The sequence below is a fragment of the Phytophthora infestans genome, genomic scaffold (assembly GCF_000142945.1).
Source record: "Phytophthora infestans T30-4 supercont1.12 genomic scaffold, whole genome shotgun sequence".
NCBI classification, from domain to species: domain Eukaryota; phylum Oomycota; class Peronosporomycetes; order Peronosporales; family Peronosporaceae; genus Phytophthora; species Phytophthora infestans.
This window is the reverse complement of record NW_003303747.1, coordinates 1,396,424-1,411,590: the sequence shown is the minus strand read 5'-3', so window position 1 is coordinate 1,411,590 and position 15,167 is coordinate 1,396,424. Positions and strand designations below refer to the sequence as shown.

Here is a 15,167-nt window from a genome sequence, read left to right as displayed (position 1 = left end):
CAGAGAGCTCAATTTGTCAACTGCCGGCTATCTAGAGGCTCCACCATTTTGTGATTTGAGTCAGTTTTGGTTGTACTATTTTTACATACTTTCTGAGATGGAGACCTAAATGCTGACTTCAAACTCGCTCAATGCACTGCTTCAAGCGCAGTGACAGTCGAGGACGGAGCTGGGAAACTTTTGTGTTACCCCCCCGGATTCCTGGGCCAGGAATATCAAGACCCGCAAATCGTAAGCGGGAAAGGGGATTTCAGGTTGGCAACTACACGCGGAATTCTTGCTGCGGAGGGTCATCCAAGTGGCGCTGTCACATCACACCCACCACCATCAGCCTCTCAGCTAATCTCCATTAAGAAGCCTTACGAACCTTGAGGTAAAACTCCAATTGGTCTTTTGTCACGGTCGTCGAGTCTTCTGACGATGCAAACTGCAATAAATATGGAAAACAACGTCAGCAAAGCGTCGAGCCAGATTTAGTCCTTCACAAAATAACACACCGAGAAGCGTCCGTTCTGGCTGGTAGAGCTGGTTGAAGACTGCGTATCGTCTGAGGGAGGCTCTCGGTACTTCTCGTGGTTGTCCATGCGAGCCCACATCATCAGCTGCTTCTGAAACGCGCTATAGTGTCACCCACATTATGAGTCAGCCAGCACTAAATATAAAAAAAAGGATTTTCACCCTTGTCAGTACACTTACATAGTTGACTCTTCACTGTCTTCTCGGACAGTGTCGAACCCCTGGGTCTGCAGAGGACGTCGGTACGGCTGCTTCGACGGCACTGGAAGTCTATTAGCCCGGCCGAACAGCGGACGCGAACCTCTTGGAATAAATATGATCTAGAAGTTCGGTTTAGAAGTGCAGAAAGGTGAAGTACCAGTGAATCGGCCATCTCCAAGAAGGTCAAGAAGCCAGCCAAGCAGCAACTTGTGCACTTACCTTCATCTCGTCAAAGTTTTCATCCTCCACGCAGTACACGTTGACTGCAACACAGTCGGGCTGAGTGTGGTCGAACTGGAAGATGTGAATACCTGTTATGTCATCCAATCCAGGCAAGTTCAGTCTCTGAAAAGTAGCCATCTCGTCGTCTGGTGAGTTACACTGTTGCCAAAGCCAAAACTTACCGCATTGCGCGCAAAAGACATGCTGGCACGACGTGGCTTGGCTTTCATACAGCGAGACATCCGACGACTCCATCATCTCGAAGCAGGACGTCGGGACGATCTGCCAGTAATAACGATCGCCACTGTCAACACCTCCATGTTCTAACTCCCATCTCTGTTGCCACTCACCAAGAACGGAAACCTTCCTTTCTTGCATGAAAACGTGTTGCTGTCGTCGAACGCTTCCACTCGCTTGGGTGCAAGAACCATAAATCTGTTGGCACCACCGAAACTAAGTATCTTTCCCTTTCCAGTGGCAGTTCATCTCAAATTCTCACCTCAGTGACCCACAGTCGCAACTTCCTCGGTGTTGAAACAGTGGCAACTTTGGCATTCCGTACTTCTTCCTGCAGTCATATCGACACAGAAATAAAAGGAAAATCGTCAAGTCCCCAAGATCGGACTGCCTTGTAGTCAAGTTCAATAGCCCCACGCACTGATAGTAGACATCCTTGCCGCCGCCATCTAAGTCACAACGCTCCCACTTGCCCTGTTTGTATCGTACACTTCGATAAAACTCGCGTAGCTACCCAAAATCGCATCAAAACTGGTCAGGGCAATCTCCATTCCAATGGATTTGCCAATCCGCGATCCACCCCTACCACGAGCAGCCCCACGCCCAGTACCAGTGTGGATAGCGCGCCGATCGCGCGGTCCACCTCGCGCACCATGCCGTTGGCCATAGTCGGCAGCCACAGACAGGGACAGAACCGATCGATCCTAGTCACGTACGAGCCTCGCCTGTTCGCTTTGGAAACTGTCGGGAAACACTTATTTATTTCCTCGCACTTAGTGCAGAATCACCAAAATGGTGGCACCATTTTTCGTCCATTCGCCAATTGGTATGGGGTTTCTTTCGCGGCAAAAGTGGGGACCAGATTCAAGGCAACAAGGAATGCATGTCGATAATACGGCTCTCTACTTACGAATGGATACATCAAGACTTTTATCTGGGTTGCGGTTTCTGGAGATCCGTGGCGGAATCTCTGAACGATTTGGAGTCGAAGAGCGAGTGATTGTTTGTTGAGCTGTCGATGACCAGCTCAAATGGGGCAGCGCTGGCGTTCTCGCACCCCGTAGGGGTCAGGATACCTGAACTCTCGTCCGAGTCCATGCCTCTCGTGTCGGCCGCAGTCTCGGCAGACTTGTCCGAGACGCGCTGTAGGTGGCGAGAGTACCAGAGTAGGAAGTAAAACACAGCAGCGGTGCCTAGGAACAGCATGAGGGTGGCCACAGGCGACGCAGTCGAGTGGAAGTTAAACAGATCATTGCTTGGTTGGTGTCCGCTGACAACCCACAAATACTGGATGAAGACCCAGAAGACTGGCCACATGAGCACCAGAAATACGTGGTTGGCTTTGAACAGCGGCGCTGTGAAGTAGAAGTCCACGCTTACGATAACGAGCTGTATCACGGCACCGAACACATGCAGACCGGGCAATGAAATGCCCGAGTGCGGTAGTGTCACCACCCTGCATTGAAGGCGAGCATGAGCAATTAGTGCTACTAGTAGTAATATCAACGACGGAGACAAGGGCATACCAGAAGAAGATGAAGGACACGACGGTACAGGTGGTGGAACCTTCGAAGAAAACCCAATCGAGGATCTCCCATGAGCATGCTGATGGCCGTCGGTAGTGCAGTAGAATGCGAGGCCCGTTAAAGGTGGGTTGGTACAGATGAACAGCCGCAATCTACAACATAGTACAGTTTAAGCATATTTAGAGTCCCGCGAGTTCCAAGCGGCAAAATTCGTTCTCGTTAGATTTCTCGTACCCACATCGCGATGACAGAATATAACGCCGACATTGGACCGAACAGCATCAGCGGTGGTGTTTTCTCTCGGCCATCACTAAAGAAGCCTTCCCATGCCAAGCACAAGCACTGGAAGAAGACACTGCAGGTAAATCTAAGAAATCAAACTCACGTTACTACTTAAATATCATTCCAATCTGTGCAGGACAAAAACGTACATTCCGAGTGCGCCCATGAGCTTCCATCCGACGCGCTGGTTTCGCGAAAAGTGTGACAGCTTCGTGTGTCTTGTCGTGTGGTATGGGCTTTTTCCTTTAAAGAAGTTAAAACAGTCGTCCCAGGCGTCCAAACAGTCGGCAGACGCCATGGCGGAAGGTTAGGATTGTGTATAGAGGCTTCGTTCTCGCTGGTCGATGCAAGGCACGTGTGAGAGCTTCGACAACTACCGGTAAACTTGTACGACAATAAAATTGGAAGTGAAGTTGTGGCACTCGTCTGTCAAAGACGCTTTGCGATTTTTTACCAATCATCGGCTGTCAAAGCGGCTGTACATGTACACACAGTTTTTATGGGGTAAGAAATAACCCGTTCTGGCATTTGTTACTTTCCATTAAATGGAAAGTAACAAATGCCAGAACGGTGGTACAAATTTTGTTGCGTTATGCACGGAGCAGTCAGGCGTGGAGCTTCCTTTTGATCGATTGCTTCCTGTAATTCCTCTAATGTGTTCTTCTAGAAACGCCGTTGGTTCTTGGAACGAAAAGCGGTTGACCCATGAAAAAAGGTTATCTGGGTATCCTACTCGAAGGTAAAGCCAAAGGCGAAGGTGCTCGCACCACTTGTTGTCGCTGTAGAATCGGATGATGCGGTAGGAGACGTTTTCTTTTCGTTGTTCTCACCGTGAATAAGCAATTCCCACTTGGATTTCCGGTGCTTACGCTCAAACTCATCCTTGAGCTCCTTGTCCACCTTGGCGAAGAGTTCAGGAGCATGTTTCGCCATCACCTTTCGGAACATTCCACCGAGGTGGGGGCGCTGTTCCATTGGGCATCCGGAAACCTGCTCCGGTTTATCTGTTAAGAACTCCAACACACTCTTCACGTTGCTGGAGCTCACAAAGTTTTGCGTCATGGCAACGCTTTCGTCGATGTTTAGCACGGTGTGCCACCAGCCATGGGGCACGAACATTGTCTCGCCCTCTCGACAGATACCTTCCAGCGGTTTGAGGTGGGCAGGAAGCTTCTGCACGTCCTTGTAGAAGGTCACAAACCATTCCATGAGTGACACGGGCGAAGATACTTCGCTGCCATCCTCACTGGGGTGAATCCCAGGCGGTACTTGGCCTGGAGGGAACATGATCCACTTCTTAGATCCTCGGATAACGCCGTTCCACGCGTTCGTCGCGTTCGGATCAATGTGGAAACTGGAGCCAGATTTCTTAGGGCCAATGATTAGCCAACGGTAGTCTGGTCGCGTATCCTCGCCAAGTAGAGCAAAGTAGTCTTCCTGAAAGTACTCCGGTACATTGTAGTCCTTAGCCAGCTGCGGCACCTTCGCAGCAAACTCCTTGTCGAATACAAACAACGGCTGATCGTCCAATAGTGTGCGGCAGTACTTAAAATACTTATCCATTGAGAACTGGAATCCACCAGCATAGAACGTCTTGCCCTTGCAAACTTCTCCCAGATATTCATCCGTCCACTTGCTCAACGCCGCCCAGTCACCAATAGCATCGGTGATAATAACAGGCACGTTAGGACCTTCAAAGTCTCTCTTAAAATCCTCCACGGTCATGTCCTTTGCACTGCGACGCTCAATATTCTCCACTGCCAGCCATGCCTCTTCAATCGGCGCAGCAGAGCAGTAGAATGACTGGAATAACAGGTCGGAATACACCCCCTGCACACGAATAGGAGCTTTCATCTGCATCTTGTCTCCGTACTTAGTCTTAAGATACGTGGCTTTCCACGTCGGCTTGGGTTCGAAATGTCCCTCCATCTCTTCGAGCACCAGCACTCGCCACAGTTCGTCGTGTGTTCCATACACGTACGCGGCACGACTACAGACTGCAAGCTTTGCCAGGTCTGCGGCCGAGCAGTAATTTAGGAGCGAAAGTAGCTGGCTATCCTGCATCATCGCCAGACGACCCAGACCTGCCGCGCGGCACTCTTTGATACCATGGACGGCATCCTCAAAGTAGTTGCCAATGGGCTTCACGCCCAGCGGGTGTTCCAGTCGCGCGGGTGGGATGCAGGCAGATCTATCGTCGACATCGGCATCCGGTGATATTTTCACCTTCTTCACCAATCGACTGGCAATTGCATCGCCAGTATCGCGGTGTGCCTGTTCCGCTTTCGTCGTCATGGTGCCAATGCCGAATGGCATTTTCGACCGCCACTCAGCTATTGCACTTCTTTAACGTTTGAAAAACAATCGTTTCAGCCAATCAACTGGGTTCAATGCGAGGAAAAGCGGCCAATCAGCAAAACGCTTTGAAGTTGAAGTGATGACAAAAGACTTCAAGTATTTGAAAACCTAATGCTACGTCCGCCTTGGGATCCATACGGGGTTAGTACTCCACATTCTTCTCATCGAAGTCCTCATCGTCACCTTCGGCCGTCTCAGCAGAAACCTCCTCGTAGTCTTTCTCCAGAGCAGCAAGATCCTCACGAGCCTCCGAGAACTCGCCTTCCTCCATACCTTCGCCCACGAACCAGTGCACGAACGCACGCTTGGCATACATCAGGTCGAACTTGTGGTCGATGCGAGAGAACACCTCAGCAATGGCGCTGGTGTTGGAGATCATGGCCACAGCACGCTGCACACGGGCCAAGTCACCACCAGGCACAGCCGTCGGAGGCTGGTAGTTGATGCCACACTTGAAACCCGTAGGGCACCAGTCCACGAACTGGATGGTGCGCTTGGTCTTGATGGTGGCCACAGCTGCATTCACGTCCTTGGGAACGACGTCACCACGGTACATGAGGCACGTGGCCATGTACTTGCCGTGTCGAGGGTCGCACTTGGCCATCATGGATGCAGGCTCGAACGCGCTGTTGGTGATCTCCGCCACCGACAGCTGCTCGTGGAAGGCCTTCTCAGCCGAGATGACGGGGGCATACGAGCTGAGCATGAAGTGGATACGTGGGTACGGCACCAGGTTCGTCTGGAACTCGGTGATGTCCACGTTCAACGAGCCGTCGAAACGGAGCGACGTGGTCAAGGAGGAAATCACTTGTGCGATCAGCCGGTTGAGGTTCGTGTAGGAAGGCCGCTCGACGCCCAGAGAGCGGCGGCAAATGTCGTAGATGGCCTCGTTGTCCAACATCACGGCCACATCCGTGTGCTCAAGAAGCGTGTGTGTCGAAAGCACGGAGTTGTATGGCTCTACGATAGCTGAGGACAGCAGCGGTGACGGGTAGATGGTGAAGCCGAGCTTGGACTTGCGGCCGTAGTCGACTGAAAGGCGCTCGAGCAGAAGTGACCCGAATCCTGATCCGGTGCCCCCTCCTACAGCGTTGAACACCATGAAACCTTGCAGGCCGGTGCAAGAATCCGCCAGCTTCCGAATGCGATCAAGCACGTGGTCCACGACCTCCTTGCCGATCGTGTAGTGACCACGCGCGTAGTTGTTGGCCGCGTCCTCTTTGCCTGAAATGATCTGCTCTGGGTGGTACAGCTGCCGGTATGAGCCCGTGCGAATTTCATCACACACCGTTGGCTCTAGATCGACGAAAACGGCGCGCGGCACGTGCTTGCCTGATCCAGTCTCGGAGAAGAAGGTGGAGAACGAGTCGTCTCCCCTGGCGACGGAGTTGCTGGGGATCTGACCATCGGGTTGGATGCCGTGCTCCAGGCAGTAAAGCTCCCAGCAGGCGTTGCCAACCTGGATGCCGCCTTGGCCTAGGTGAATGGAGAGAATTTCCCGCATGTTGAAGGTACCGAGAAAAACTGGTTTGACGTGCTTGTAGTCAAGATAGACAATTGGACAATGAGTCAATGCTGAAGCAGAAACTTGGATCAATCGTGGTAACGGTGAGCTATTCAACTTATGAGTAATCATAAGGTAATGCAGGTCGAGTCATAGAGTTTTCTTCATTGGCAGGGCCGGGAACTATTTCTTAGATCGAAGAAAAGAGGTTCAACTGGACCACATTCATTCTGCATAGACGTCGGCATCTGGGCGAGGACGCGCTGTAATCGTATTAATAAAAGCAGACTCGACCACGAATACAACCTCCTTGCGCTTTGGCTAAGTTTGGTACTTTACTCAGGGCGCGAGGCGATTTGCTTCAAGATAGCCTAAACGTTCATGTATGCTGTATCGAGATGAGACAGCTTTTGCGTCTAATTCGGACTAGACTAACCGCCTGTATCTGCTACTGCATGTGAGAAATCATACCTGCTGCGCCCCCAAGTGCAATGCACTATGCATCTATAAAAGCTTGGCAAACATACCCAACACTTGCTGCAGCGCGTAGCGCAACTTAACAAGTTGATACCGAACATATACTGTACCGGCCATTATTTAGGTCGAAACTGTACTTGCCGTAATTTATAAGGAAGAGCAAAGAAAATCGCACGACCGACCAGGGCGGCGGAAAGGGTGTCATTTTCAATTCTGAAAATGACGGTTCTAATTGAAGGAGCTAAGGTACGATTTTTTTTTTAGCTTTGTCTGCCTCGCATAAGTGAGAAGGACAGAAATGATGAAAGAAACTTTTGATATGCCCTTGGCTCGCAGAGGGGCTTTTAGAACAGGGTTAATTCAAGACTGGTATTTCTGTTAGTTTGTGTTGTGTCTTGTCTCCGACTGGGACAAGAGCCTAGACAGAAAGAATAGAAAATAAAGTGCAACTTCAGCTCAAGCTGCAATGGCGGTCAGCATCCTCAGGCCGACGCCCTTGTCACTCGCCTTCATGCTGACTGCTCATTAGCACGGAAACACTCGACGAATGTTCACTCGCTGCTGCGTTGGTCTTTGGTCCAGGGTAATAGCGCCATTGTCGTGCACCGCAACAATGGTGAATGGCGCGTTAGCCACATTCCGGTGTTTGTTCTTTCTGTCTTTGGCTGGAATGCGAACCATCACGTGGTCGCCTACTTGGTAGAAGTGCTGTAGTCTTGTATAGTTTGCACGGTCATTCTCTTGTAGAATAGCATCAAAGCGTTTCTTGCACAAGTAGTTCCAATTTGCTTCATAGAGCTTGCGAGTAATCAGATCTTGCCCAAATATCATGTTTGCAGGAGTAGTTCCCAGAATAGTGTGGTAGCTTGCACGTGCTGAAAATGCAGCATACTGAAGTACTTTGCGCCAATCCGCCTCTGGGCTGCATCTGATGCAATTATTCAGCACCAAATGTACACGTTCACAGATAGCGTTCGCTTGTGGATATTTGGCCGAGATCGCTTTCGGCTTGATACTGTAGCTAGCTAACATCTCTCTGAACTCGCTTGTATTGAACTCATTTCCCCTGTCAAAAATCACCGTTTTCGGACGTGGATATCGACACATCCATGTCGTATCAAAGTTTATCGCTGTTATCCTTCCTTTACTATCTGTCTGGATGGAAACCTCCAGCCAACGAGCTGCTTCATCGATTACAGATGGGGCATACTGATGTTCAGCTCCATAGGGACCCATTGTGTCGACATGCACTACGTCGAACGGATCAACCATGTTCAGGTCTCTTGGAGGGAGTTTGCCATATGCTTGTGGTCCTCCATGCAGTTTAGCTCTCTTGCACGTGATGCACTTCTTGCAGTACGTTATGATTGTCCTCTCCATGCCCGACCAGTAGAAATTAGCCCGCATGGTATGGAATTGTCGTTTTGATCCGGGGTGCAGCAAGTTCAGATGATACCAATCAACAAGTTCTTCGCGCATTGCATTTGGGATTACCACACGTTTCTGGTACGTAAGGAGTCTCGCCCCCATGGTGTGCTCAACCCGGTAGTCCGGGTCACTCGTGCCATTCACACACTTTTGTAACAGCTCCTGTACCATCTTGTCTGTACTCTGGAACTGTTTAATATAATCTCCTTCCAACACACATTCGCCTTGTTCGCTGAACAGTGCTTATGCTAAGTTGTGACCGTTTTCGTTGGACACGGACGTGCACTCCATGCGTGAAAACGCATCTGCAGCAATGTTCGATTTTCCTCGTACATATTCACATGTCAACCGGTACTCTGACAGTAGGAGTTTCCACCTTTTTACTCTTAGCGAATTCTCTGTAGGAAAGATCAAGTTTTTGTGATCCGTGTGCACCACCACCGGGAATCCTAGGAGTATTGTTCTGTACTCTTTTAAGATCTCCACAACTGATAGTAGCTCGAGCTCCGTCGTGGTGTAATTCCTCTGTGCCTCCGTAAGTGTTCTCGAAAAGCACGCAATCAACTTACCATCCTGCTGAATCAAATCACCTAATTGCTTACCACTCGCATCCGCGTAGATGTCAAAAGGTTTTGAAAAGTCAGGAAATGATAGAAGTACTGCTTCGGCTAGTGCTTTCTTGATTCCTTCGAATGCTTCATTCTCTGTCGAAGTCCAAACAAAATTTAGCTTTTGGCGACGTCATTCTCGTCAGTGGCTTCAACAATGCGGACTTGTGTGGAATCATCTCCCTGTAGTAATTAATCAGTCCTAAGAATCTTCTCAGCTCACGCTTTGTTCTCGGCGCTGTCAAGCGTGTTATCGCACTGATCTTCTTTTTTTGAGGCTGGATTCCATCCGCACTCAATGTAAAACCCAGGTAGTCCGCCGACTTACAAAAGATATGACACTTTTGGCCATTAAGAGTCACATTGTACTCTTTCAGACGTTTTAGTACCACCCGCAAATGCTCCACATGGTCCTTGGCTGTCTTCGAAAAGATCAGTATGTCATCTAGATACACGATGACAAAATCCAAGTCACCCAGGATCTTCATCATGCTGGCCTGGTACTCGTCCGGAGCCGTAGATATTCCCATCGGCAGTCTCTTGTATTGGAGCTTTCCCCATGGTGTACAAAAGGCGGTGTACTTTCGGCTTTCATTCGCTAATTGTCTAGCGTAATAGCCCATATTGGCGTCCAGTGACGAAAAGTACTTTGCTCCACCTAGTTTTGCTAAAACTTCTCGAATCAGCGGTACATAGTATGGATGTCTCTTCAAAAATCGATTAAGCGCTCGAAAATCAGTCAGCAACCGTAGTCTTCCGTCTGGCTTCTTTAAGAAGAAGGCAGGCGACGCCATCTCCGAGTCGAAGATTTGCTCAATCACATCGACTGTAATCAATCTGTGTATCTCCTTGCGAGCTGCATCTTCCTCACTCCTCGGTACTGAGTATGGTCTCGCATGAACCGGTGTGAGCGGCTCAACAATTGGTAAGACGTAATCCGGCAGCTTCATCTTGCCCAAATGCCCATTGTACAACATCTCAAAGCTAGCTAACAACTTCACGACCTCGTCGTACGTCTCTTGGTCGATGTCTGCATCGCCAATCAGGTCCATCGGTTTGACCGACGTATCGTTAATGTCCTTGACCTCGTTAAGTATCTCCACCTCCTTCAATTCTACAGGCAGGTGTCTTTTCGGCTTCTTGTCTGGTATCTCTTGATACGTCCCAGCATTACCCATATTCACGACCACGGAGTTTCCGTTCCACTCCACCTTGCCGTCTCTGAAGTTCACGATGATACCCAATGCGCTCAATAAATCGCGACCAATGACCATCGCGTCCTTGGTGTTCTCAATCACCTCAAACGGATGAGTGATGCGTGAGCCATAGTTAAGGTCCAAGAATCTGAACTTCACAGCCATAGTACCATCCGACTTGAGTTTACCGTCAACTTGTTCGAATGTCATGGTTGAAGGGGTCTTCTTGACTCCCAGCTGCTTATTAGCAGTCACGAGTGATGCGTTAATATAACTGGTAGTACATCCAGTGTCCAGTAGAGCTACTCTTTTCTCTTTCGTCTGCGAGAGCAGAATTCCCAGTCGCATTGGTCTACCAACGCTTTTAGACGCTTCATTCATCGCGCTGGTGATTTTTTTTTGCCTTCGCTCTCATCACTATAGTTGTAGTCCGACTCCGTGTCGTCCACCTTCGTCAGCTTTCGGTTCTCCGACTTCTTTGCCGCTGACTTCTGATTGAAGCTACTCTTGTCGTTCTTCTTCTGCGTAAAACACTCCTGGTCACTATGTGACGCTGTCTTATGCAGTTTGCATCACTTTCCACTTGGTTCTGCGTTGTTGCTCGACGACGCTTTGTTCGTGTGGTTATTATTCCACTTCTTATGACTACTATTCTTGCCATTGTAGTTGCCGTACTGCTTATTCGGCTTACTCGCCTTCGGCTTTCCTTTGTTCTCTTGTCCTTCGCGTCGCTCTGACTGCTGAAGGCGCTCGAAATACTGCACGGATTGCGGCATACTACTGAATGTGATACCACTGCACTCGTACGCATGTCTCCAATCTCTCGGCATCGCACGCTTGAAGTACCTGATCATTGACTTGTCGTCTAAGTTCATGGGGCTCGTTGGCAAGTCTCGAAGCATGCGAGCAATCTCTCTCATGCGCCGGTGACACTGTGACACTGTCTCACTACGCCGCTTGGCGAACATGAACAAGTCTTCTTCCAACTGCTCATTGTATGATTTGGGTACGTACGTCCGTCCCCACAACGCGTGCGCCTTCGTAAACTGTGCCACACTATTCATATCCTTATCCTCGGAAGCTGTTTGCCACGCCTCCAGTGCCTCATTCTCCAGTACCAACTGCAAATTTAGGTCCTTCTCTTCTGGTGCCCACTTTTTTAGCTGACACAGACATCCAAACTTGTGACTCCACTTAAGCCAATCTTGGGCTGTGCCTCCGCTGAAGCGAGGGAGTGAAATCTTCACGTACTCACGCTCGGTGTTGTACGTTGACTCCCGTGTTGTCACCTGGAATACCACGCCTTTGTCTGCGCGGTTCATCTCGTCCATGGTCTTGCTTGGTCTTCACCCGTTGTAGAAGTCCTACAACTTATTCTCTAGTTCCGTCCTTTACTTTGAACTAGTTCAAAGTGATATGCCCTTGGCTCGCAGAGGGACTTTTAGAACAGGGTTAATTTAAGACTGGTATTTCTGTTAGTTTGTGTTGTGTCTTGACTGGGACAAGAGCCTAGAAAGAAAGAAGCTGCAATGGCGGTTAGCATCCTCAGGCCGACGCCCTTGTCACTATTTTACTTAGTTGTTGACGTTGCCTCTTTGCTTAACGAAACGGGTTGATGGCAATTGAATAATAGCTCTGCGTTGCTTAACAGGCTTTATGCATTCGTTATTGATGCTAGGTTTGCCGTTTCAAGGCAGCGCTAGTCAAAGCTCTACTGGTTGCGTGTACAATAAGACCATCAGCGTGTTTTTGCGAGTCTTTAGCTCTGATGTTGTAGTTGTTGTTTCAGCCCTATTGAGGCTGATGATAAATAGTCTTCTATATAACGTATCTTCAAGTTATGTACCTTAAAGTCATCAGAAAACAAAAACACATTTCAGATCTTAGAACGAAGCCTTATCACGTGAAGCACTTGAAATGATGTCGTTCTCAGGTGTCGTGGGTCAGAGTTGCATTGTAAAGTGCTGCAAGTTAGTATGAAGAGGCTACTATTGTGAATCATAGGGATCTTGAAAATGCAAGTGGCTTTCAAAACAATTTTGATGACTTGAGAGTAGAAACTACCCAAGTTGCAATCAATTCCCCCACCAGCATCGCCTTATGGATACGAGCACCAACACGTTATTGGGAGGACTTCTTAAGTGAGGGTGAGGTGTATTGTCTTACTTGCCTGTTGGAGTGAGGACTTCTTAAGTGAGGGTGAGGTGTACTGTCTTACTTGCCTATTGGAGTGATCTCTAATAACATTCCTGGCCAACCCATAGTTATCGCTCAGGATTTCTTGGTGGAGTAACTAATTTGTGTTACTTTTTCCTGTCAAATTTGCCTACTTTGTCCGAAAAGAAGAGTGAGCACAGCGACTTGTGATGCTTAGCGTTTTGCGAGTCAATTTTCAATGAAAATGCCATGAATAGCATAATGATGAAGAAATCTTTTCATAAATTATGGTAGAGGGGCCTTTCTACAAATAAATTATTTACGGCATTCGTGATGTCGACGAAATAAATATATTTATGATTTCATTAGCAATTATTGACAAGACCATGCCATAATCCGGAGCCCTGATTGGCAAGAAACCCAGATAATGGCACTCTACGAACACGGTTGATAATTGTGCCGAGGTAGTCGAATCGCTCACTTTCTGGCTGCCTCTCTTCCCGTGACAGTCCGCAAGACACTAGCGCGTCGTGACCAGCAAGTCAAAAACGGCAATAAGGCTTATCCACGCTACCAATTGACATGTTTTTGATAAGGCTTGACCCTGGTTGAACCTACAGTAGCATTCATTCTTTAGGGGCGAAAGGGTGCAGCAGATGGACGATACGCAATGTCAATTGGTCAAAAAGCATCCCTCATGCCTTTCCATTCGTCAAAACTCCTTTTCAAACATTCAAACCTGCGCGCCACCACTCCCTTTCCCGCCTCTCCCTCATTCTCCAACTCGACTGCAAGCGCCCTCACAACGTTTCCAGTTGTCTCGGAACCACCAAGTTCTCAAGCCTAAGCTTAAAGCAACATGCGTGAAATTCTCTCCATTCACCTCGGCCAGGGCGGTATCCAGGTCGGAAACGCCTGCTGGGAGCTTTACTGCCTCGAGCACGGCATCCAGCCTGATGGCCAGATCCCCAGCGACTCGAGCGCCATGGGAGACGACTCGTTCTCCACCTTCTTCTCCGAAACAGGCTCGGGAAAGCACGTGCCGCGCGCCGTGTTCGTGGACCTGGAGCCTACTGTGTGTGACGAAGTCCGCACGGGCACCTACAGGCAGCTGTACCACCCGGAGCAGATCATCTCGGGCAAGGAAGATGCGGCCAACAACTACGCGCGTGGCCACTACACCATCGGGAAGGAGGTCGTCGACCTTGTGCTGGACCGCGTCCGTAAGCTGGCCGACGCTTGCACGGGACTTCAGGGCTTCATGGTGTTCAACGCCGTGGGTGGCGGTACCGGTTCCGGTCTTGGTTCGCTCCTCCTCGAGCGCCTGTCGGTCGACTACGGCCGTAAGAGCAAGCTCGGTTTTACCATCTACCCGTCGCCCCTCGTGTCGTCGGCTGTCGTGGAACCCTACAACTCGGTGCTGTCCACGCACTCGCTGCTTGAGCACACGGATGTGGCCGTGATGTTGGACAACGAGGCCATCTACGACATTTGCCGTCGCTCCCTCGACATTGAACGCCCGACGTACACGAACCTGAACCGTCTCATTGCTCAGGTCATCTCGTCGCTCACCACGTCGCTCCGTTTCGACGGCTCGTTGAACGTGGATATCACCGAGTTCCAGACGAACCTGGTGCCGTACCCGCGTATCCACTTCATGCTCAGCTCGTACGCCCCCGTCATCTCGGCCGAGAAGGCCTACCACGAGCAGCTGTCGGTGGCCGAGATCACTAACAGCGCCTTCGAGCCCACCTCAATGATGGCCAAGTGCGACCCTCGTCACGGCAAGTACATGGCCACGTGCCTCATGTACCGCGGTGACGTCGTTCCCAAGGACGTGAACGCCGCTGTGGCCACCATCAAGACCAAGCGCACCATCCAGTTCGTGGACTGGTGCCCTACGGGTTTCAAGTGCGGCATCAACTACCAACCTCCGACGGTTGTGCCTGGTGGTGACTTGGCCCGTGTGCAGCGTGCTGTGGCCATGATCTCCAACACCAGCGCCATCGCTGAGGTGTTCTCTCGCATCGACCACAAGTTCGACCTGATGTATGCCAAGCGTGCGTTCGTGCACTGGTTCGTGGGCGAAGGTATGGAGGAAGGCGAGTTCTCGGAGGCTCGTGAGGATCTTGCTGCTCTGGAGAAGGACTACGAGGAGGTGTCTGCTGAGACGGCCGAGGGTGACGATGAGGACTTCGATGAGAAGAATGAGGAGTACTAAGCATTTTGCGTGCTGCCATTGCATGGTGTCTAAGCCTAGCGAGGTGATAGGATGCTTGTCATTTCTATCCTCTGTTAGTTGAAAAGCTAGAGACCAGTTTGATAAGCTTTGAGGTAACAATTTGGTGCCACAACTTTCTATTCTCAGTGGTATGCGGGACGGTGTGTCCTTGGAGCTCGTCCCATAAATAACCTTGTCCACAGTTGGTCAAACCCATCATGCCCATTGCAGAGA

General features: G+C 49.9%; 5 protein-coding genes across 5 annotated transcripts; 1 reads left to right on the top strand and 4 right to left on the bottom strand.

Moving 5' to 3' along the window:
* Positions 1–52: 52 nt before the first annotated feature.
* On the bottom strand, positions 53–1,902 carry PITG_07964 (uncharacterized protein; the record flags this gene model as incomplete). Its single annotated transcript, XM_002904124.1, has 10 exons — positions 53–304; positions 368–427; positions 498–618; positions 697–836; positions 937–1,028; positions 1,122–1,221; positions 1,290–1,374; positions 1,439–1,507; positions 1,598–1,686; positions 1,763–1,902. The coding sequence occupies 10 exons, from the start codon at positions 1,841–1,843 to the stop codon at positions 263–265; spliced, it is 879 nt and encodes a 292-aa protein (XP_002904170.1).
* A 139-nt stretch (positions 1,903–2,041) lies between these two features.
* PITG_07963 (uncharacterized protein) lies at positions 2,042–3,282 on the bottom strand (the record flags this gene model as incomplete). The annotated part of the gene is made up of 2 exons (XM_002904123.1): positions 2,042–2,632; positions 3,134–3,282. 2 exons carry the CDS (start codon positions 3,280–3,282, stop codon positions 2,107–2,109), a joined length of 675 nt encoding a protein of 224 aa, XP_002904169.1.
* Positions 3,283–3,916: 634 nt separating this feature from the next.
* PITG_07962 (histone arginine demethylase, putative) lies at positions 3,917–5,279 on the bottom strand (the record flags this gene model as incomplete). The annotated part of the gene is made up of 2 exons (XM_002904122.1): positions 3,917–3,950; positions 4,000–5,279. 2 exons carry the CDS (start codon positions 5,277–5,279, stop codon positions 3,917–3,919), a joined length of 1,314 nt encoding a protein of 437 aa, XP_002904168.1.
* Positions 5,280–5,394: 115 nt separating this feature from the next.
* Positions 5,395–6,943, bottom strand: PITG_07961 (cleavage induced tubulin alpha chain; the record flags this gene model as incomplete). The annotated part of the gene is made up of 1 exon (XM_002904121.1): positions 5,395–6,943. One exon carries the CDS (start codon positions 6,442–6,444, stop codon positions 5,485–5,487), a length of 960 nt encoding a protein of 319 aa, XP_002904167.1.
* A 6,554-nt stretch (positions 6,944–13,497) lies between these two features.
* On the top strand, positions 13,498–15,073 carry PITG_07960 (alpha-tubulin, putative; the record flags this gene model as incomplete). The annotated part of the gene is made up of 1 exon (XM_002904120.1): positions 13,498–15,073. One exon carries the CDS (start codon positions 13,572–13,574, stop codon positions 14,931–14,933), a length of 1,362 nt encoding a protein of 453 aa, XP_002904166.1.
* Positions 15,074–15,167: the final 94 nt, after the last annotated feature.